At 35.4% G+C, this 24,239-nt stretch overlaps 1 protein-coding gene across 1 annotated transcript in view; it reads right to left on the reverse strand.

Annotated features, from left to right (window-relative positions):
- Window positions 1-1,395: 1,395 nt before the first annotated feature.
- Window positions 1,396-24,239, reverse strand: part of lrfn5b (leucine rich repeat and fibronectin type III domain containing 5b) — a 27,834-nt gene continuing 4,990 nt past the window's right edge. The window contains exons 2-3 of the mRNA XM_077240212.1: window positions 7,037-8,454; window positions 1,396-3,617 (exon numbers count right to left, since the gene is read on the reverse strand). Of these exons, the coding sequence (XP_077096327.1) occupies window positions 2,744-3,617; window positions 7,037-8,427 (2,265 nt within the window). The 5' untranslated portion in view covers window positions 8,428-8,454 and the 3' untranslated portion in view covers window positions 1,396-2,743. The remainder of the gene's footprint in view (window positions 3,618-7,036; window positions 8,455-24,239) is intronic.

The raw sequence follows: 24,239 nt of genomic DNA on the forward strand, positions 1-24,239 counted from the left end.
TCAACAATAAAACAAAATATGTTGGAAAACACAACTCTGCCTCTTTTCATTTAAAAAAAATCGTAAACATATTAGGCTAATGGCCACACAAATGTGCGCATACATTGATTATCTTCACTGCATATATTTATAACAACACGATATATAAAACACAACCCTGCTTCTTTTTGTTTTCATTTTAAAAATATGAAACATTATTGATCATTAAAACTGACATTTAACAGAGACAGACTTGTCATTTTATTTTATTATACGTGTACATACAGTGAAGAGAATGTATAGTAAAATAAATATAAAAAATATTCTATATATTTTAAAATATATAAAATAAAATTACACAACCCTGTCTCTTTTTGTTAAATGTCAGTTTTAATGCTCAATAATATCCAGTATAAAAGTATTAGTAGCCTAAAAGGTATAAGAATCTGTACAATTAGAAATAAAGCAAACAGTTCAGTGAAACATAAGTCAGCTCTCTAATAGGCTACAAAGTTAAAGTCACCTCTCGATGCATCCTGGGTAAAAGGGGCGGATCCTGGGTAAAAGGGGCGGATCCTGGGTAAAAGGGGCGGATCAGGAACACATCAGGGGTCTTGAACTGGACTTGGCTAGATGTGAACTCTGAATTGGAACAGTACTTGGGCAGCGACTGATGACGTTTCACAAGTCCACAAGAACATATTGAGAAACAGCCCTCTCTTCTGTCTCGCATGCGCGCTCTTTCTAGCTCGCTCTAGATTCCGGGAGATTAGAACTAATTTGCGGGCGTCAAGGAGCCGCTATCAACATGCGGGAGACTCCCAGAACTTCCAGGAGACTTGGGATGTCTGTATTCTGCAATATTAAATTACGGAAAGAACTGAGTTTCACTTTGTAGTGTATTCTTGTAGTTTTAATAGGTTTTCAAAGTAACTTGAAAGTAAAGTAATTAGTAATCTGATTACTTTTTACATGCAGTAATCAGTAATGTAATCAAATTACAAATTTAAAGTAGTAATTAGTAATTTGTAGTGGATTACTTTTTTTGAGTAACTTACCCAACACTGCTTATAATAAACAGAACGATATCATGTATTGGTGTAGACGCTCATATAGTTAGTTATTGTACTCGGAGTGAAATTGTGTTTAGTGTTCGTAAAAGTTAACAATAATCAAGAAAAAAATATTTTAAACATTTAGAAATAACATTTTCATAACTTAATGGGAACGTAAGCAAAACGTGCGAGGCGTCATCTCAGATTCTTCTAAATCATCAGTTCTCATCGTGAATCAGTTGATTTACGTATTAAAACATTTCAGCCGGAAATTTAACTCTCATTAGAAAACGAATTTATTTCGAAAGCACGACAAATTGCAAGTCACAATTAGCATATAAATGTCACAAGAACACATGAATCATTTTCACATTTTATTTTACACAACGTAACATGTTTGTATGCAGTGTCAGTATTATTCCATAAAACAAAGAAATATACAAGTCATAGTATTATTTTACTATATGCAGGAAACAGTATTTAATTTGTGCTTAAAAAACATCGGCTTGTCAATTGTACTTTCGATCTGTGTCCGATCTTGAAGTCTGCCACTCGACTGTCTGAGACTGAACACCGCAAACATGATGTTCTTCCTCAGAGTTTCTGTCTGGTTTTCCAGCACAAACATCTAAACATTCTTAAACCAAGATACATTAACTGGAGAAGAAACATGACTGAAGATATTAAGTCTTAAAGGGGTGTATAATGCCCTTTTCACAAGATGTAAAATAAGTCTCTGATGTCCCCAGAGTGTGTGTGTGTGAAGTTTTAGCACAAAATACCCCACAGATAATTTTATATAGCATGTTAAAATCGTCACTTTTTGACGCTGAGCAACAACGCGCCGTTTTGTGTGTGTCGCTTTAAATGCAAATGAGCTGCTCCTCCCGGCGCAGAGGGCGGAGCTTCAAGAGCTTGTGTGTGTGTCTGTGTGTGTGTTAGCAGCTCCGATTACCTTACACACACACACATACACACACTGAAAACTTTTAGCCTTTAATGTTCAAACAGGGCAATGATGGAGAGACTCAAGAAGAAGTGACAACATGTAGAGCAACAGGACATTTCTGAATGGCTAGTGGATGAATTTGTGTTGCTTATGTGGAGTTAACTATCTTTTAGTCATTGATTAGCATATTCTGTCATGTTAATCTGTAAATCGTGTTCCAGGGGTGGGGTTTATGTACATTTTAGGGTTAGTGATGTCACTAAAATGTCGTGTAGTTCCGACCAGCCGTTTGTTGTAGACTTAAAAAGTGATTTCTGTCAAAGAAAATATCTCCCTTTGCTTTGAACGTTGAGTGTCGTAACTTTGCAGATGTTGTTTATGCTCAAACAGCAACATTACACACTAACTACAGTTAGAAAAGTGAAATCATAATCAACCACCTCTTTAAAAATGTATGAAAATCTGCTTAAAAGAAGAACAAATATCTGCCAATGGGGTCAGAAAAATAATTTTCTCTTTGAGTTAAAATGATTTTTCTGATCGCATTGGCAGATATTTGTTCTTCTTTTAAGCTCAAACTCACTTGATTTTGATGGATTTTTCAGCCGTTTTGCGTCTTCTCCACTAAATATCTTGATTTAAGAATGTTTAGATATTTGTGCTGAAAAAAACATGACAGATCATTTGCAGTGTAATACACACATAAGGTGTCCCTGGAACACTATTCAAAAACCACAGAAGTGAAGTGCAAAATCCTCCATTATAATGTGCTTTCCAGAACCCACTCCGACTGGGTCAGAGCCGATCTCGGTCTCTCGCCGGCGGCCATCTTGGGAATATCCCCCCCGCTCACGGATAAACTGCGTTTGGAGTGACTCAGGCTCGCGGACGGATGTTTCAGACCCGTATACGGGTGTTTATATGTCTCTACGTTGAGGGAGTGACGCCGGCTAACACGAACACATCCCACCGGCACCGTTTTATACTGGTGGAGGTTCTGGAGCTTTGCTCTTCGGGACGCCGGCGTTACCATAGTCGAGTACGCGCGTACGGTGGGATGACGAACCTTAGCCGAGTTGTTCTTGTTGGAGTTGTCCGGCGGCTCTATGTTGATTTGCGTGTCGCGCACCGAACGCAATGGACTCGGGGACGCCGGATGCCAGCTATGGCTAGCCGCGGATGTGCTAACGGTGCAATTCGACGGTTTAGCCGGGATCGTTTCCGACTCCGGCGACACTTTCCGACACGCATCCGGACCCAGAATCTGCTTGGACACGGACTTGATGACACCGCAAACCTGTGACTGCGAGCGCATGACGCCTAGCTCCACTCCTTTATCCGCGCCGTCGGGCTGGCACACGCGGTAGCGCGCGATGAGGAAGATGATGAACGCCAGCACTGACGCTACGATGACTCCACCGATGATCACCACGATGGTGCCGCCGAGGAACTGCGACTGCATGAAGTGGCAGCGCATGTATTGCGGCTCTGTGGAGAAGTGAACGCAGCCCACCACGCGCGTGGCCGTTAGCGTGGTCATGGCGTCGTCGTAGATCGCCAGAACGCAGAGGTCGTACATCGTGCCTGCCGCCAGATTGTTGACCGTGATGCTTTTACTGGTCGGAGGAATCATTCTGCAAAGAGAGAAACAGCAATCAACAAACATGTACACTAATGAAAGTGCAAAGCTAGTTTAACACTGAAGGTGCGTCACAGTTCGTATACCATTTTGTAATATAAATTGGGTGAGTAGTGAAAATTCAAGAAAGAAAAAGTGCACTTTAAATACTCGGATGACGCACTTAATTAACCGAAAAACGACATTGAATGACAAAATAACCGTATAAAATTACACTACTAGACGGTGCAGTGTATAGTTCGTCATTTGGAAAACAACTCGACAACAGAAATAATAGGATGTTCATCGTATGATCTTGTTTATGATTAATCAATTGGAAGAATTCGTTTAGCCCTTTTGAGGAAGGAAACAAGAGGAAAATCAGTGCAATTGCAAATGGTGAGAAAAATGATAAATCATATCATGTCCAACAAAACCATTTGAATTATTATTTGAGTATTGATTTTGATCATTTGATTTATTTAGGTTCTCTCACAGTTATGAACAAATGTTCTCCCAGTAACATTTATAGAACGTTTGTTCAAAGTTATCTGGTCTTTAATAATGTTAAAACATTATTTATACATCGTTCATGGAACGTTTTTCTGAAATGTTACTGCCTGTTTCAGAACGTTCAGAGAACATTCAAAATAACGTTACTATAATGTTTGAAGAATGATATTTCCTTATGTTTCTCCAGACCGGCTATATATACAGTATATAAATTAACTAAATTAATAATTTTTGTATTACAACAAAAATGAACCATCACTGAACTTACATAAGCTGGACTGTGACGCTATTTTCTTCTAGAAGCAAACTTTTTTGCATTATTTTCCTGTTATCTCTGTAAAGCTGCTTTGAAACACTCTATTGTAAAAAGCGCTGTATGAATAAAGATGACTTGACTTAACATTTGCATAGCCAAAATGTTTTTGAAACGTTTTAAAAAAAGAATGTTTTGAATATTCAGAGAACTTTCAGAAATAACGTTTTCAAAACTTAATGAAAAGTTAGCTAAATGTTTCGTCATCCGGGTCACGGCCTTTAAAGACACGCATTGTAATTTGAATCTACAGATGCGAATAGAAAATGTGCAATAAACAAGTGCAGTTTATCAGTGGATGTAATAAACAAAGTCTCGCATGCAGTGTCTTGCTGAAAAAACTTATTATTCGTGCATCTGTTTTATGAAATTGATTATTTGAGGATCTGGATATTTGATTTACTATTTTATTTTTTTACAGGAGAAACTTTCATAAAAAGGTGTTTAAATAGATGTTTTAACGACTTATCCATTTTCTTTTTAGCTATAAATTAAATAATAATAAGCTACAAAACAAATGAAAACGACAAAATGAATTATTATTATTAGTATATAATATTTGTAATAGTACAGAATTGAATAAAAAACCTTTTGAGGAAGAAAAAAGAGACAGAAATTAAAGTCCAATTGTAAATGATGATTTGATGGCAAATCACTTTTAAACAAGTATTACAAAAACATTTGATTCATCATTTGAGGAACTGTTTTGAGAATTTGATTTATTATTTTAGAATTTGAACATTTCATTTTTAATTTTAGTTGGACAAATTCCAATAGAAGTCTGTCAACACACCTAATATTTTAGCGGCAGCATAAACACAGTCCAATGATAGGCTTTAACTATAAATTAAATAATAATAGGAAAGTACGACAGACAAAATAAATAATGTGTATCTTTACCAACATGCTATCATGAACTAACCAATCAGTAACTACGTCTAACGGGATAACAGTAAATAGTTTTATTTACCAAAGAAACAGCTCAGAAGAGTAATTCGTTCAGGAATTGGTGAGACTTCTCATTCCGCTGTATGTATTTGAATCATTAAAACAAATCAACTCATTAATACGGGAAAATCACTGGTCACTCTGTAGCAATTGAGGAAACATTGCATTGCATTTTAGTGCTTTCTGTCTGTGAAGGCAGAAGAATACACCTGTGAGGAACATTAGCGGAGCAAAACTTTATATAACTTCGGTAATATAAAATGTTCCCAACCCTACTCCTCATCTGAGGGTGATTTTGTGAAGCTTATCTGCAGTTCGGCAGAGCAGAGAATATAGTCATAAAGCCATAAAGCAACAGCATCTCTCTCGTTCCCAAACCCAGAGCCACATCTCCCTTCATGAGCCGCTGAAACCCTCCAGACCGTTAATATTACTGCTGCTCAGTTTATGCACTTTCTTCTATCCTCCGACATCATTTTTATAGTCCGTATGGCCAGCTGAGCTGCTTGGGAGGCGAGAAGGCTGTTTCACCAAATACACATCACAAACCTGTCGTACGTGACTCAAACAACTTATGGAAGTTACATAAAGAAGCTTTAGCAGCTCAGACTCTTGTGTTGTTTTAATTTATGTGCAATATTCACAGCTCTCTGAAACACTGCACTATTTAATGCTATAGGTGAATAGGATAAAAAATGTAACTTCAATTCAACTCACATTTATTAGTATAGCGCTTTTCACAATACACATCGTTTCAAAGCAGCTTTACAAAAAATGCATGAGTCTAGATTACAGTTTAGAGTGATCTGTTTTCAGAGGAACTATCTAAGTTATGTATTTCAGAAATAAACATATGCAAAATCACAGTTAGCTAAAATGTATTAATTTAAACAATGTAATAATTTAATGCAGAAACAATGAGCTCATTGAAGTAATGAATACTTGTAACTAACAGATATCTCTCTACTATCTCAGTTAATTCACTGCATTTAGAATCACAAAGTCTTTTGTATTATAAGTTTTCTGAAATGTTATGTTTAAATACGCAAATGAGGCATTATCTAATTAAATATGCACCAAGTTCCAGAACATAAATCTGAGCATTGGATAAAGCCAGGTTAAAAATTATTGTTTGATTTTACTGACATATTTGAGTTGAAGGTTTTTATAGAGGGGATTTTGGATTTCTCTTTTTATCACTCCATAAATCAGAAAATACTGTCAGCAGACAGAAAAATACATATTCGCCATGTTTTTAGGAATAAAATGTTAAATAAATATGATGTGAATGATATATAAACAAACCCCTCAGTAAAAACCTTCAGAATATAGATAGGAATAAACCTGTAAATGTTGGTGTGTATAAGTGCAGCTGAAGTGGAGATAAAAATCTTTAAAGATATGAAGTGCAATGGAAATCTTGTTGAAATCTTGGTGAATAGGATAAAAAATGTAACTAATAAATATCTTTCTACTATCTCAGTTAATTCAATACATTTAGAATAGATTTGTAGAGCAATGGAAATCTACAGATGCAAATAGATAAAGTGTGATAAAAGTATATTTCATAAAAGCGAAACTCAAAATTGACCAGTGCATGAAAAAACTAGTTTTGCATGCAGTGTCTTGCCTAAAAGGTGTTTCTAAACCAACATTCTTACCTGTACACTAAAGAGTCGTCGTAAGTGCCGTTGTATTGGACCTGGAACATCCGAATCCCGGGAATATTCCGCTGAAAGTTGAACTTCACCAGAGCCGAAGAAGCGGTGATTTCAGAGATCAGGACTCTCTTCTCCTGTCCTCCCTTAGTGTTGCCTATTGAAGAACCGGCTTCGGTCTTGGCAGAAGTCGCGATATCGGAGGATCCCGGGTCCGGCTCCTGGACCAAACTGGTGTCGTTGGTGAAATGCGGAAGCTTAGTGATGGTCAGATCCACCGTTTGCTGAGCCTCCCCAGACGGGTTTGATGCAACACAAGTAAAAGATCCTGAGTCCTTCACCGTGCTAATCAGAATATCCAGCGTTCCGTCCGTGTGGACGACGGTTCGACTGGAGTTGAACACTAGCCTCCCGTCGGGAGCGATCCAGTGTATGACGGGATCCGGGTCTCCACGGGCTTTACAGCGTAAAGAAACCTGTTGGCCTTCAAGCGCACGGGTTTCTTGCGAGTGTCGAGTGATTAGCGGCGGCTCGCACAAGAACTCCTCCTCGGAAACGGTCCAGAAATAGCGTCCGGCGAGATGTTGTGGCGCCGCACACGTCTCAAGATCGTCCTCGCGCCGTAGCCGTCGGAGCCACAGCAACTCGCAGTTACAATGCAGCGGGTTTCCTCCGAAACTCAACGCGAACGACGACGGACCCAAAACGCCTGATGTGGCAAGAACTCCTGCGCGCTGGAAAACCGGATCGGGCGGTAGCTTATGCAACTTATTAGACGTGACGTCCAGTCGCTTAAGCTTCTGAAGCCCGGAGAACGTTCCTTCAGGGATGTAGTTAATCATGTTATGATCCATGTTTAAAGTATGCAAGCTAACCATGAGCTGGATAGCGATCCAAGGCGCGCTTTCCAAGTTGTTGTAGGATAAATCGAGCTCTTCAAGAGCCAGGAGGTCGTTAAACGCTCCTATGTGGATGTGTGTGAGCTGGTTATTATTGAGGATTAGATGGTGAAGCTTTGACATGCCGCTAAACGTATCGTTCGTTATATGCGTCAAGCGGTTGCTGTCCAGGTGAAGCGCGCGCAGGTTTTCAAGGTCATTGAAAGCGTGAGGCGTGACGGAGCCTATCGTGTTCCTCGAGAGAGTCAGGTCCACCAGTTTGGTCATGTTGGCGAAGTCCTTGCGCTTGATTCCCGTGATGAAATTGTCCCCCAGTCTGAGTTCGACGGTGCGTCGGTCGATGTTTGGAGGGACAAACAACAGACCCTTTTTATCACACAAGGTTGCCAGATTGGGGGACAGAACTTGGCAGATGCACCGCTTGGGACAAACTTGGATCTTCTGGGCTTTCAAAGCCATTACAACAACCATCAAATAAATGAGTAGCATCTCCATCTGGGTTGCTGGTATTGGTTAAACCACCTGTGGGGGAGCAAACGTGAGAAAAGATGTGAGTGTGAAAGACATTAATACTTTAATTCAGCAAGGACGCGTTAAGTTGTGACAGTAATGTTACAAAAGATTCTATTTCAAATAAAAAACTTTCTATTCACCAAAGAATCCTGAAAAATAAAATTCATTGGCATTGACAAAAATGACTCTTTTCAACATTGATAATAGTCATAAATGTTTCTTGATCATCAAATCATCATATTATAGTGATTTCTGAAGGATCATGTGACACTGAAGACTGGAGTAATGATGCTGAAAATTCAGCTTTGATCACAGAAATAAATTACACTTTATTATATATTCACATAGAAAACAGCTGATTTACATTATAATAATATTTAACAATATTATTGTATTTTTGATAATATAAATGCAGCTTTGGTGAGCAGAAGAGACTCTTTTATAAACATTAAAACAATTCAAATCAAACTTTTGAATGGTAGTGTACACTATACAAAATGATTTAGAGTTATTTTTGTAAAAAAAAGTGTTCTTAGTAATTATTTGTGAAATTTACTAGCAGTTTCAGAGTGAATATTGTTTATTTTTCAGTCTTGCATTGAAGTATTTCCTTTATTTTTCCTTTTAAACGTTAGGGCAGATTTAGCTTTTTAATAGTCATTTTAGTGTAAAAAAAACCCACGAGTCGTTGATATGCATTTGAATTTCGATTCATTAATAAGTCTATTTTACAGGAAGACAAATGTGTATTCAGGAGCGAAACACATGAGCTACAAGACTCCAGCTTTGTTTTTCTTCTATCTTTAATACATGTGCAAACAAATCAAATAATCATGTGCAAACGACTGTTTCTCACAAAACATCATGTCTGAAGCTTTCTGGGGACATTTACACTAAAGCTCATCCTCTGTTTTTGATATGATAATGTTGATCCTTTCATCTGTGTGTTTGGTGAGATGAAAGACTCGTCAGAATTATTCTGATGTCTCAAAAGACAAAAAGCATCAACACAGATGGAGAGACACGTCAGTGATTTCACTCGGCTCTTCACAGTTACTCATGTTACTTATTAACTTGCACAGGATGAGAAATGTATTCTCTGAATGACTCTAAAGTCCTTGAAAACATATAACATTTCAGTTTTGATTAGAATGGTTCTTTGCAAAGATGAATGTTTAATTGGGGAGTGTTTAATCGTGTGTGGAATTGTATTATAAATTATGGTCTCAGATTACAAAAACGTGTTCTGAGAAACTTCCCATTCATTATTTATCAAAGTTATTTGAACGTTCAAAACATCCAGATTTTTAATTATTTTAAAAAATGTTTTTGCTTGGTTATTCTGACTTTATAACACAATTGCAACTTTATATCTCTGAATTCCGAGTTTATATCTCTCAATTCTGACTTTATATCTCTCAATTCTGACTTTATATCACACAATTCTGACTTTATATCTCGCAATTCTGACTTTATATCTCTCAATTCTGACTTTATATCTCTCAATTTTGACTTTATATCTCTCAATTCTGACTTTATATCTCTCAATTCTGACTTTATATCTCTCAATTCTGACTTTATATCTCTCAATTCTGACTTTATATCTCTCAATTCTGACTTTATATCTCTCAATTCTGACTTTATATCACGCAATTCTGACTTTATATCTCTCAATTCTGACTTTATATCTCACAATTCTGACTTTATATCTCTCAATTCTGACTTTATATCTCTCAATTCTGACTTTATATCTCTCAAATCCGAGTTTATATCTGTCAATTTTGACTTTATATCACGCAATTCTGACTTTATATCTCACAATTCTGACTTTATATCTCTCAATTCTGACTTTATATCTCTCAAATCCGAGTTTATATCTGTCAATTTTGACTTTATATCTCTCAATCTTGACTTTATATCACGCAATTCTGACTTTATATCTCTCAATTCTGACTTTATATCTCTCAATTCTGACTTTATATCTCTCAAATCCGAGTTTATATCTGTCAATTTTGACTTTATATCACGCAATTCTGACTTTATATCACGCAATTCTGACTTTATATCTCTCAATCTTGACTTTATATCACGCAATTCTGACTTTATATCTCTCAATTCTGACTTTATATCTCACAATTCTGACTTTATATCTCTCAATTCTGACTTTATATCTCTCAAATCCGAGTTTATATCTGTCAATTTTGACTTTATATCACGCAATTCTGACTTTATATCACCCAATTCTGACTTTATATCACACAATTCTGACTTTATATCTCTCAATTCTGACTTTATAACACGCAATTCTGACTTTATATCTCTCAATTCTGACTTTATATCTCACAATTCTGACTTTATATCACGCAATTCTGACTTTATATCTCTCAATTCTGACTTTATATCTCACAATTCTGACTTTATAACACGCAATTCTGACTTTATATCTCTCAATTCTGACTTTATATCTCTCAATTCTGACTTTATATCTCACAATTCTGACTTTATATCTCTCAATTCTGACTTTATATCTCACAATTCTCACTTTATATCTCACAATTCTGACTTTATATCTCTCAATTCTGACTTTATAACACGCAATTCTGACTTTATATCACACAATTCTGACTTTATATCTCTCAATTCTGACTTTATATCTCTCAATTCTGACTTTATATCTCTCAATTCTGACTTTATATCTCTCAATTCTGACTTTATATCTCTCAATTCTGACTTTATAACACAATTGCAACTTTATATCTCTGAATTCCGAGTTTATATCTCTCAATTCTGACTTTATATCTCTCAATTCTGACTTTATATCTCTCAATTCTGACTTTATATCACACAATTCTGACTTTATATCTCTCAATTCTGACTTTATATCTCTCAAATCCGAGTTTATATCTGTCAATTTTGACTTTATATCACGCAATTCTGACTTTATATCACCCAATTCTGACTTTATATCACACAATTCTGACTTTATATCTCTCAATTCTGACTTTATAACACGCAATTCTGACTTTATATCTCTCAATTCTGACTTTATATCTCACAATTCTGACTTTATATCACGCAATTCTGACTTTATATCTCTCAATTCTGACTTTATATCTCACAATTCTGACTTTATAACACGCAATTCTGACTTTATATCTCTCAATTCTGACTTTATATCTCTCAATTCTGACTTTATATCTCACAATTCTGACTTTATATCTCTCAATTCTGACTTTATATCTCACAATTCTCACTTTATATCTCACAATTCTGACTTTATATCTCTCAATTCTGACTTTATAACACGCAATTCTGACTTTATATCACACAATTCTGACTTTATATCTCTCAATTCTGACTTTATATCTCTCAATTCTGACTTTATATCTCTGAATTCTGACTTTATATCTCTCAATTCTGACTTTATATCTCTCAATTCTGACTTTATAACACAATTGCAACTTTATATCTCTGAATTCCGAGTTTATATCTCTCAATTCTGACTTTATATCTCTCAATTCTGACTTTATATCTCTCAATTCTGACTTTATATCACACAATTCTGACTTTATATCTCGCAATTCTGACTTTATATCTCTCAATTCTGACTTTATATCTCTCAATTTTGACTTTATATCTCTCAATTCTGACTTTATATCTCTCAATTCTGACTTTATATCACACAATTCTGACTTTATATCTCTCAATTCTGACTTTATATCTCTCAATTCTGACTTTATATCTCTCAATTCTGACTTTATATCTCTCAATTCTGACTTTATATCACGCAATTCTGACTTTATATCTCTCAATTCTGACTTTATATCTCACAATTCTGACTTTATATCTCTCAATTCTGACTTTATATCTCTCAATTCTGACTTTATATCTCTCAAATCCGAGTTTATATCTGTCAATTTTGACTTTATATCACGCAATTCTGACTTTATATCTCACAATTCTGACTTTATATCTCTCAATTCTGACTTTATATCTCTCAAATCCGAGTTTATATCTGTCAATTTTGACTTTATATCTCTCAATCTTGACTTTATATCACGCAATTCTGACTTTATATCTCTCAATTCTGACTTTATATCTCACAATTCTGACTTTATATCTCTCAATTCTGACTTTATATCTCTCAAATCCGAGTTTATATCTGTCAATTTTGACTTTATATCACGCAATTCTGACTTTATATCACGCAATTCTGACTTTATATCTCTCAATCTTGACTTTATATCACGCAATTCTGACTTTATATCTCTCAATTCTGACTTTATATCTCACAATTCTGACTTTATATCTCTCAATTCTGACTTTATATCTCTCAAATCCGAGTTTATATCTGTCAATTTTGACTTTATATCACGCAATTCTGACTTTATATCACCCAATTCTGACTTTATATCACACAATTCTGACTTTATATCTCTCAATTCTGACTTTATAACACGCAATTCTGACTTTATATCTCTCAATTCTGACTTTATATCTCACAATTCTGACTTTATATCACGCAATTCTGACTTTATATCTCTCAATTCTGACTTTATATCTCACAATTCTGACTTTATAACACGCAATTCTGACTTTATATCTCTCAATTCTGACTTTATATCTCTCAATTCTGACTTTATATCTCACAATTCTGACTTTATATCTCTCAATTCTGACTTTATATCTCACAATTCTGACTTTATATCTCACAATTCTGACTTTATATCTCTCAATTCTGACTTTATAACACGCAATTCTGACTTTATATCACACAATTCTGACTTTATATCTCTCAATTCTGACTTTATATCTCTCAATTCTGACTTTATATCTCTCAATTCTGACTTTATATCTCTCAATTCTGACTTTATATCTCTCAATTCTGACTTTATATCTCTCAATTCTGACTTTATATCTCTCAATTCTGACTTTATATCTCAGAATTCTGACTTTATATCTCTCAATTCTGACTTTATATCACACAATTCTGACTTTATATCTCTCAATTCTGACTTTATATCTCTCAATTTTGACTTTATATCTCTGAATTCTGACTTTATATCTCTGAATTCTGACTTTATATCACACAATTCTGACTTTATATCACACAATTCTGACTTTATATCTCTCAATTCTGACTTTATATCTCTCAATTTTGACTTTATATCTCTGAATTCTGACTTTATATCACACAATTCTGACTTTATATCTCTCAATTCTGACTTTATATCACACAATTCTGACTTTATATCTCTCAATTCTGACTTTATATCTCTCAATTCGGACTTTATATCTCTCAATTCTGACTTTATATCTCACAATTCTGACTTTATATCTCTCAATTTTGACTTTATATCACGCAATTCTGACTTTATATCTCTCAATTCTGACTTTATATCTCACAATTCTGACTTTATATCTCTCAATTTTGACTTTATATCACGCAATTCTGACTTTATATCACACAATTCGACTTTATATCTCTCAATTCTGACTTTATATCACGCAATTCTGACTTTATATCTCTCAATTCTGACTTTATAACACGCAATTCGGACTTTATATCTCTCAATTCTGACTTTATATCTCACAATTCTGACTTTATATCACGCAATTCTGACTTTATATCTCACAATTCTGACTTTATATCTCTCAATTCTGACTTTATAACACGCAATTCGGACTTTATATCTCTCAATTCTGACTTTATATCTCACAATTCTGACTTTATATCACGCAATTCTGACTTTATATCTCACAATTCTGACTTTATATCACGCAATTCTGACTTTATATCTCACAATTCGACTTTATATCTCTCAATTCTGACTTTATAACACGCAATTCGGACTTTATATCTCTCAATTCTGACTTTATAACACGCAATTCGGACTTTATATCTCTCAATTCTGACTTTATATCTCACAATTTTGACTTTATATCACGCAATTCTGACTTTATATCTCTCAATTCAGACTTTATATCACGCAATTTCTGACTTTATATCTCTCAATTCTGACTTTATATCACGCAATTCTGACTTTATATCTCTCAATTCTGACTTTATATCTCACAATTCTGACTTTATATCTCTCAATTTTGACTTTATATCACGCAATTCTGACTTTATATCACGCAATTCTGACTTTATATCATGCAATTCTGACTTTATATCACGCAATTCTGACTTTATATCTCAATTCTGACTTTATATCACACAATTCTGACTTTATATCTCAATTCGGACTTTATAACACAATTCGGACTTTATATCTCTCAATTCTGACTTTATATCACACAATTTTGACTTTATATCACGCAATTCTGACTTTATATCACGCAATTCTGACTTTATATCATGCAATTCTGACTTTATATCACGCAATTCTGACTTTATATCTCAATTCTGACTTTATATCACACAATTCTGACTTTATATCTCAATTCGGACTTTATCTCACAATTCTGACTTTATATCTCTCAATTCAGACTTTATATCATGCAATTCTGACTTTATATCACACAATTCTGACTTTATATCTCAATTCTGACTTTATATCTCTCAATTCTGACTTTATATCTCAATTCTGACTTTATATCACACAATTCTGACATTATATCTCAATTCTGACTTTATAACACACAATTCTGACTTTATATCTCTCAATTTTGACTTTATATCACGCAATTCTGACTTTATATCACGCAATTCTGACTTTATATCATGCAATTCTGACTTTATATCACGCAATTCTGACTTTATATCTCAATTCTGACTTTATATCACACAATTCTGACTTTATATCTCAATTCGGACTTTATCTCACAATTCTGACTTTATATCTCTCAATTCAGACTTTATATCATGCAATTCTGACTTTATATCACACAATTCTGACTTTATATCTCAATTCTGACTTTATATCTCTCAATTCTGACTTTATATCTCAATTCTGACTTTATATCACACAATTCTGACTTTATATCTCAATTCTGACTTTATAACACACAATTCTGACTTTATATCTCTCAATTTTGACTTTATAACACGCAATTTTGACTTTACATCTCTCAATTCTGACTTTATATCTCTCAATTCTGAATTTATATCTTTCAATTCTGACTTTATATCTCACAATTCTGACTTTATATCTCTCAATTATGACTTTATATCACGCAATTCTGACTTTTTATCTCTCAATTCTGACTTTATATCTCTCAATTCTGACTTTATATCTCTCAATTCTGACTTTATATCTCGCAATTCTGACTTTATATCTCTCAATTCTGACTTTATATCTCTCAATTCTGACTTTATATCTCGAAATTCTGACTTTATATCTCGCAATTCTGACTTTATATCTCGCAATTCTGACTTATTATCTCGCAATTCTGACTTTATATAATGCAATTCTGACTTTATATCACGCAATTCTGACTTTATATAACGCAATTCTGACTTTATAACACACAATTCTGACTTTATAACACACAATTCTGACTTTATAACACGCAATTGTAAGATAAAAAGTCAGATTTGTGAGAAAAAGTCGCAATTACCTTTTTTATTTTTTATTCTGTGGCGGAAACAAGCCTCCATAGTTATGTGAACATTCCATTTTGCAACCTTTATGTGAATGTTACTTTTGAATGTCATTACATTTAAAAAACGTTTGATGAATGTCCAACAAAAAAAACGAAGTATAAATACTGTTTTTGTCCTAATGTTTTGAGAACATTATCAAAGAACAGATAACTTTGAACGAACGTTCTATTAACGTTACTGGAAGAACACTTCCCTGTTTTCTGTGATGTGCATTTACAGAGAAACCTTGAGCACTCGCTTCATTTTGTAGTCTGGGCTTTGAATGTTTCCCGTTCTGAACGAGCATCTAAAACATCAGATCAGGTCTCGTCCCTGTCGTTTGTAACCTTGGAAATTCCCATCGTCGAATGTGTGTTTTGAAGATGTGACGATCTCACGGCTGATAAGCCTCTGAACGGTTGCAGCCGCTCGGAGCGCATGTGATGATAACCTGTCATACATCAGGCCTGTGATCGTAAGCGTCGGGAGCATTACACTGTCATGCAGACGATAGAGGGAGACCTGCGTGTAAAAACAGGTAATAAAAGTGAAGTATGCAAGCGACAGCTGACAGGCGGCGCAGTGAAAAACACGAGCGTGCTGAACTATTAAATGTGTGAAATAAGCAACACGAACACACCAAAGATCAGACCGGTTGATCTTTGTCACATAAAAAGTCCAGGCTTTAAAGATTGACATTCTGCCACTGAGGAAGAGTCTCTTCTGCTCATCAAAGCTGCATTTATTTGATTAAAAATACATCAAAACAGTAATATTGTGAAATATTATGACAATTTAAAATATCTGTTTTCTATGTGAATATCTAGTAAAGTGTAATGTATTCCTGTGATCAAAGCTGAATTTTCAGCATCATTACTCCAGTCTTCAGTGTCACATGATCCTTCAGAAATCACTATAATATGATGATTTGATGCTCAAGAAACATTTATGATTATTATCATTGTTGAAGAACAGCATTTCTCTGAAATAGAATGTTTTGCAACATTATAAATGTCTTTACTGCCAATTTGATCAATTAAATTCATCCTTGATGCATAAAAGTATTGATTTATTTTATTTATTTCCCCAAAAAAATTCTTACCGTCCCCAATCTTTTGAACGGTTGAGTTTAATGTTACAAAAGATTCTATTTCAGATAAATGCTGTTCTTTTCAACTTTCTATTCATCAAAGAATCCTGAAAGAAATGTAAATAACTGTTTTCAACACTGATAAAACAGATGATTTACAGTAGAATAATATTTCACTGTTTATACTGTGTTTTTAATCATATAAATGCAGCCTTGGTGAGTAGAAGAGACTTCTTTAAAAACATTAAAAATATCACAGATCCAGAACTTTGACTGGTAGTGTGTCTCATGCATTGAAACATGTTGTAATAAACCAACTGGGTTTTGTCTGTGTTTAGGCAGGTGATGATGTCACACTCCCTGCATGTGAAATGAGCTTCCGATCAGGGCTTTATTGAGTGTGAGTGTGAGTGTGTGTGTGTGTGTGTGTGTGTGTCTGGTGTTTTCAGACCAGCTGCCAGCATTAGCATTAGCAAAGCGTCTGATGTTCAGCTTCCCCTCAGAAGCATCGCTGTGAATGTGATATTTTTGTGTCTATTTTATGTCCAATCTTTCCAAGCCAACCCTCACTGAGTCATGACAGAAACCGCATGACGATCTCCTGTGTGCGCGCACACACACACACACACACACACACACACACACACACACACACACACACACACACTTACACACACACTCACACACACACACACACACACACACACACACACACACACACACACACACACACACACACACACACACACACACACTCACACACACACACACACACACACACACACACACACACACACACACACACACACACACACACACACACACACACACTCGCTGGAGCAGGACAGTGAGGATACAGGCCAATGAGCGATTCATAAACTCTGGCGCTCTTACCGTTTTTGTTTTTGTCAATGAAATGAATGTACTATATTTTAGTTTGATTATTTTTTTTTATTTCAATATTTTGTATTTTTTTTAGGGGATTTTATGGTACTAAATTATTTTTCTGCTGTATTTATAATCCATTTATTCACTTTTTGAGCATAGACCTGATAATTAAATGTGATCTCTTTTCAAAGACGACACGTGGCAGATTATTGCTGAAGTGAAAAAAAGTGAATATAAAAAAGTTACAGAATTTTACGTTTATTATGAAAAATGCACAAAAATACTATTTTAAATTTTTATATGAAATACATATTTTCTAAATCACGTTTTACTCTAAAACTGCAAGAAAATCTATAAATCTAATAAATCTAAGCAAGTTGTGTTGCACATGTGAGTTGATATCTCAGTGAATGAGCGTTCAGTGAGAGTGTGTTCGGCTGCAGTACCAAACGCTTCCACTAGAGGAAACTCATTCATTTACAATGCGCTCGTTTCTGATCTCGAGGAGCACAAGTGTCACTATTGTTTACACGACCATTAAACCTGTTTTTGTGTTCACACAGCAAGTGCCAAAACCTTTACAAAGTTTTGTCTCATTCCAATGAAGTAAAACATTTTTATTATTATTACTCATTATTACTCTTTATTACTCATTAGTACACTTTATTACTCTTTATTACTCATTCTTACTCTTTATTACAAATCATTACTCTTTATTACTCTTTATTACTCTTTATTGCTCATCATTACTTTTTATTACTCTTTATTACTCATTATTACTCTATTACTACTCTTTATTACTCTTTATTACTCATCATTACTCATTATTACTCTTTATTGCTCTTTATTACTCACTCATCATTACTCATCATTACTCATTATTACTCTTTAATACTCATTATTACTCTTTATTACTCTTTATTACTCAGTATTACTCATTATTACTCTTTATTACTCATTAGTACACTTTATTACTCTTTATTACACATTAGTACACTTTATTACTCTTTATTACTCATTAGTACACTTTATTACTCTTTATTACTCTTTATTACTCATCATCACTCATTATTATTCATTATTACTCATCATTATTCATTATTATTCTTTATTACTCATCATTATTCATTATTACTCTTTATATTACTCATTATTACTCATTATTACTCATCATCACTCATCATCACTCATCATCACTCATTATTACCCATCATTACTCTTTATTACTCTTTATTGCTCATTATTACTCATTATTACTCATCATCACTCATTATTACTCATCATCACTCATCATCACTCATTATTACTCATCATCACTCATTATCACTCATCATCACTCATTATTACTCATCATCACTCATTATTACCCATCATTACTCTTTATTACTCTTTATTGCTCATTATTACTCATTATTACTCATCATCACTCATTATTACTCATCATCACTCATTATTACTCATCATCACTCATTATTACTCATCATCACTCATTATTACTCATCATCACTCATCATCACTCATCATCAATCATTATTACTCATTATTACTCATCATCACTCATCATCACTCATCATCACTCATTATTACTCATTATTACTCATTATTACTCTTTATTACTCATCATTACTCTTTATTACTCATTAATACTCTTTATTACTCATTATTACTCTTCATTGCTCATTATTACTCATTATTACTCATTATTACTCATTAATACTCTTTATTACTCTTTATTACTCATTATTACTCATCATCACTCATTATTACTCATCATCACTCATTATTACTCATCATCACTCATCATCACTCATTATTACTCATCATCACTCATTATTACTCATCATCACTCATTATTACTCATCATCACTCATTATCACTCATCATCACTCATCATCACTCATTATTACTCATCATCACTCATTATTACTCATCATCACTCATTATTACTCATCATCACTCATTATTACTCATCATCACTCATTATTACTCATCATCACTCATTATTACTCATCATCACTCATCATCACTCATTATTACTCATCATCACTCATTATTACTCATCATCACTCATTATTACTCATCATCACTCATCATCACTCATTATTACTCATCATCACTCATTATTACTCATCATCACTCATTATTACTCATCATCACTCATCATCACTCATTATTACTCATCATCACTCATTATTACTCATCATCACTCATTATTACTCATCATCACTCATCATCACTCATTATTACTCATCATCACTCATTATTACTCATCATCACTCATCATCACTCATTATTACTCATTATTACTCATCATCACTCATTATCACTCATCATCACTCATCATCACTCATTATTACTCATCATCACTCATTATTACTCATCATCACTCATTATTACTCATCATCACTCATTATTACTCATCATCACTCATTATTACTCATCATCACTCATTATTACTCATCATCACTCATCATCACTCATTATTACTCATCATCACTCATTATTACTCATCATCACTCATTATTACTCATCATCACTCATCATCACTCATTATTACTCATCATCACTCATTATTACTCATCATCACTCATTATTACTCATCATCACTCATCATCACTCATCATCACTCATTATTACTCATCATCACTCATTATTACTCATCATCACTCATCATCACTCATTATTACTCATCATCACTCATTATTACTCATCATCACTCATCATCACTCATTATTACTCATCATCACTCATTATTACTCATTATTACTCATCATTACTCTTTATTACTCTTTATTACTCATTACTCTTCATTGCTCATTAATACTCATCATCACTCATTATTACTCATCATCACTCATTATTACTCATCATCACTCATCATCACTCATTATTACTCATCATCACTCATTATTACTCATCATCACTCATCATCACTCATTATTACTCATCATCACTCATTATTAATAATCATCACTCATCATCACTCATTATTACTCATCATCACTCATTATTACTCATCATCACTCATTATTACTCATCATCACTCATCATCACTCATCATCACTCATTATTACTCATCATCACTCATTATTACTCATCATCACTCATTATTACTCATCATCACTCATCATCACTCATTATTACTCATCATCACTCATTATTACTCATCATCACTCATCATCACTCATTATTACTCATCATCACTCATTATTACTCATCATCACTCATCATCACTCATTATTACTCATCATCACTCATTATTACTCATCATCACTCATTATTACTCATCATCACTCATCATCACTCATTATTACTCATCATCACTCATTATTACTCATCATCACTCATCATCACTCATTATTACTCATCATCACTCATTATTACTCATTATTACTCATCATTACTCTTTATTACTCATTACTCTTCATTGCTCATTAATACTCTTTATTACTCATTATTACTCATTATTACTCTTTATTCTCAGCGTTCTGCTACTGTTACTGGAGGAGTGTGTGTTCATGACTCTGAGCGTTCTGCTACTGTTACTGGAGGAGTGTGTGTTCATGATTCTGAGTGTTCTGCTACTGTTACTGGAGGAGTGTGTGTTCATGATTCTGAGTGTTCTGCTACTGTTACTGGAGGAGTGTGTGTTCATGATTCTGAGTGTTCTGCTACTGTTACTGGAGGAGTGTGTGTTCATGACTCTGAGTGTTCTGCTACTGTTACTGGAGGAGTGTGTGTTCATGACTCTGAGTGTTCTGCTACTGTTACTGGAGGAGTGTGTGTTCATGACTCTGAGTGTTCTGCTACTGTTACTGGAGGAGTGTGTGTTCATGACTCTGAGTGTTCTGCTACTGTTACTGGAGGAGTGTGTGTTCATGACTCTGAGTGTTCTGCTACTGTTACTGGAGTGTGTGTTCATGACTCTGAGTGTTCTGCTACTGTTACTGGAGGAGTGTGTATTCATGACTCTGAGCGTTCTGCTACTGTTACTGGAGGAGTGTGTGTTCATGACTCTGAGCGTTCTGCTACTGTTACTGGAGGAGTGTGTGTTCATGATTCTGAGTGTTCTGCTACTGTTACTGGAGGAGTGTCTGTTCATGACTCTGAGCGTTCTGCTACTGTTACTGGAGGAGTGTGTGTTCATGACTCTCAGTGTTCTGCTACTGTTACTGGAGTGTGTGTTCATGACTCTGAGCGTTCTGCTACTGTTACTGGAGGAGTGTGTGTTCATGACTCTGAGCGTTCTGCTACTGTTACTGGAGGAGTGTGTGTTCATGACTCTCAGTGTTCTGCTACTGTTACTGGAGTGTGTGTTCATGACTCTGAGCGTTCTGCTACTGTTACTGGAGGAGTGTGTGTTCATGACTCTGAGCGTTCTGCTACTGTTACTGGAGGAGTGTGTGTTCATGACTCTGAGTGTTCTGCTACTGTTACTGGAGGAGTGTGTGTTCATGACTCTCAGTGTTCTGCTACTGTTACTGGAGTGTGTGTTCATGACTCTGAGCGTTCTGCTACTGTTACTGGAGGAGTGTGTGTTCATGACTCTGAGCGTTCTGCTACTGTTACTGGAGGAGTGTGTGTTTATGACTCTGAGTGTTCTGCTACTGTTACTGGAGGAGTGTGTGTTCATGATTCTGAGTGTTCTGCTACTGTTACTGGAGGAGTGTGTGTTCATGATTCTGAGTGTTCTGCTACTGTTACTGGAGGAGTGTGTGTTCATGACTCTGAGTGTTCTGCTACTGTTACTGGAGTGTGTATTCATGACTCTGAGCGTTCTGCTACTGTTACTGGAGGAGTGTGTGTTCATGACTCTCAGTGTTCTGCTACTGTTACTGGAGTGTGTGTTCATGACTCTGAGCGTTCTGCTACTGTTACTGGAGGAGTGTGTGTTCATGACTCTGAGCGTTCTGCTACTGTTACTGGAGGAGTGTGTGTTCATGACTCTCAGTGTTCTGCTACTGTTACTGGAGTGTGTGTTCATGACTCTGAGCGTTCTGCTACTGTTACTGGAGGAGTGTGTGTTCATGATTCTGAGTGTTCTGCTACTGTTACTGGAGGAGTGTGTGTTCATGATTCTGAGTGTTCTGCTACTGTTACTGGAGGAGTGTGTGTTCATGACTCTGAGTGTTCTGCTACTGTTACTGGAGGAGTGTGTGTTCATGACTCTGAGTGTTCTGCTACTGTTACTGGAGGAGTGTGTGTTCATGACTCTGAGCGTTCTGCTACTGTTACTGGAGGAGTGTGTGTTCATGACTCTGAGTGTTCTGCTACTGTTACTGGAGTGTGTGTTCATGACTCTGAGTGTTCTGCTACTGTTACTGGAGGAGTGTGTGTTCATGACTCTGAGCGTTCTGCTACTGTTACTGGAGGAGTGTGTGTTCATGACTCTGAGTGTACTGCTACTGTTACTGGAGGAGTGTGTGTTCATGACTCTGAGTGTTCTGCTACTGTTACTGGAGGACTGTGTGTTCATGACTCTGAGTGTTCTGCTACTGTTACTGGAGTGTGTATTCATGATTCTGAGTGTTCTGCTACTGTTACTGGAGGAGTGTGTGTTCATGACTCTGAGTGTTCTGCTACTGTTACTGGAGTGTGTATTCATGATTCTGAGTGTTCTGCTACTGTTACTGGAGGAGTGTGTGTTCATGACTCTGAGTGTTCTGCTACTGTTACTGGAGTGTGTATTCATGATTCTGAGTGTTCTGCTACTGTTACTGGAGGAGTGTGTGTTCATGATTCTGAGTGTTCTGCTACTGTTACTGGAGTGTGTGTTCATGATTCTGAGTGTTCTGCTACTGTTACTGGAGGAGTGTGTGTTCATGACTCTGAGTGTTCTGCTACTGTTACTGGAGTGTGTATTCATGATTCTGAGTGTTCTGCTACTGTTACTGGAGGAGTGTGTGTTCATGATTCTGAGTGTTCTGCTACTGTTACTGGAGGAGTGTGTGTTCATGATTCTGAGTGTTCTGCTACTGTTACTGGAGGAGTGTGTGTTCATGACTCTGAGTGTTCTGCTACTGTTACTGGAGGAGTGTGTGTTCATGACTCTGAGTGTTCTGCTACTGTTACTGGAGGAGTGTGTGTTCATGATTCTGAGTGTTCTGCTACTGTTACTGGAGGAGTGTGTGTTCATGACTCTGAGTGTTCTGCTACTGTTACTGGAGGAGTGTGTGTTCATGACTCTGAGCGTTCTGCTACTGTTACTGGAGGAGTGTGTGTTCATGA

This window comes from Siphateles boraxobius, unplaced genomic scaffold (genome assembly GCF_051911475.1).
Source record: "Siphateles boraxobius isolate OS27281-9 unplaced genomic scaffold, OSU_SipBor_1 222, whole genome shotgun sequence".
Lineage (NCBI taxonomy): Eukaryota > Metazoa > Chordata > Actinopteri > Cypriniformes > Leuciscidae > Siphateles > Siphateles boraxobius.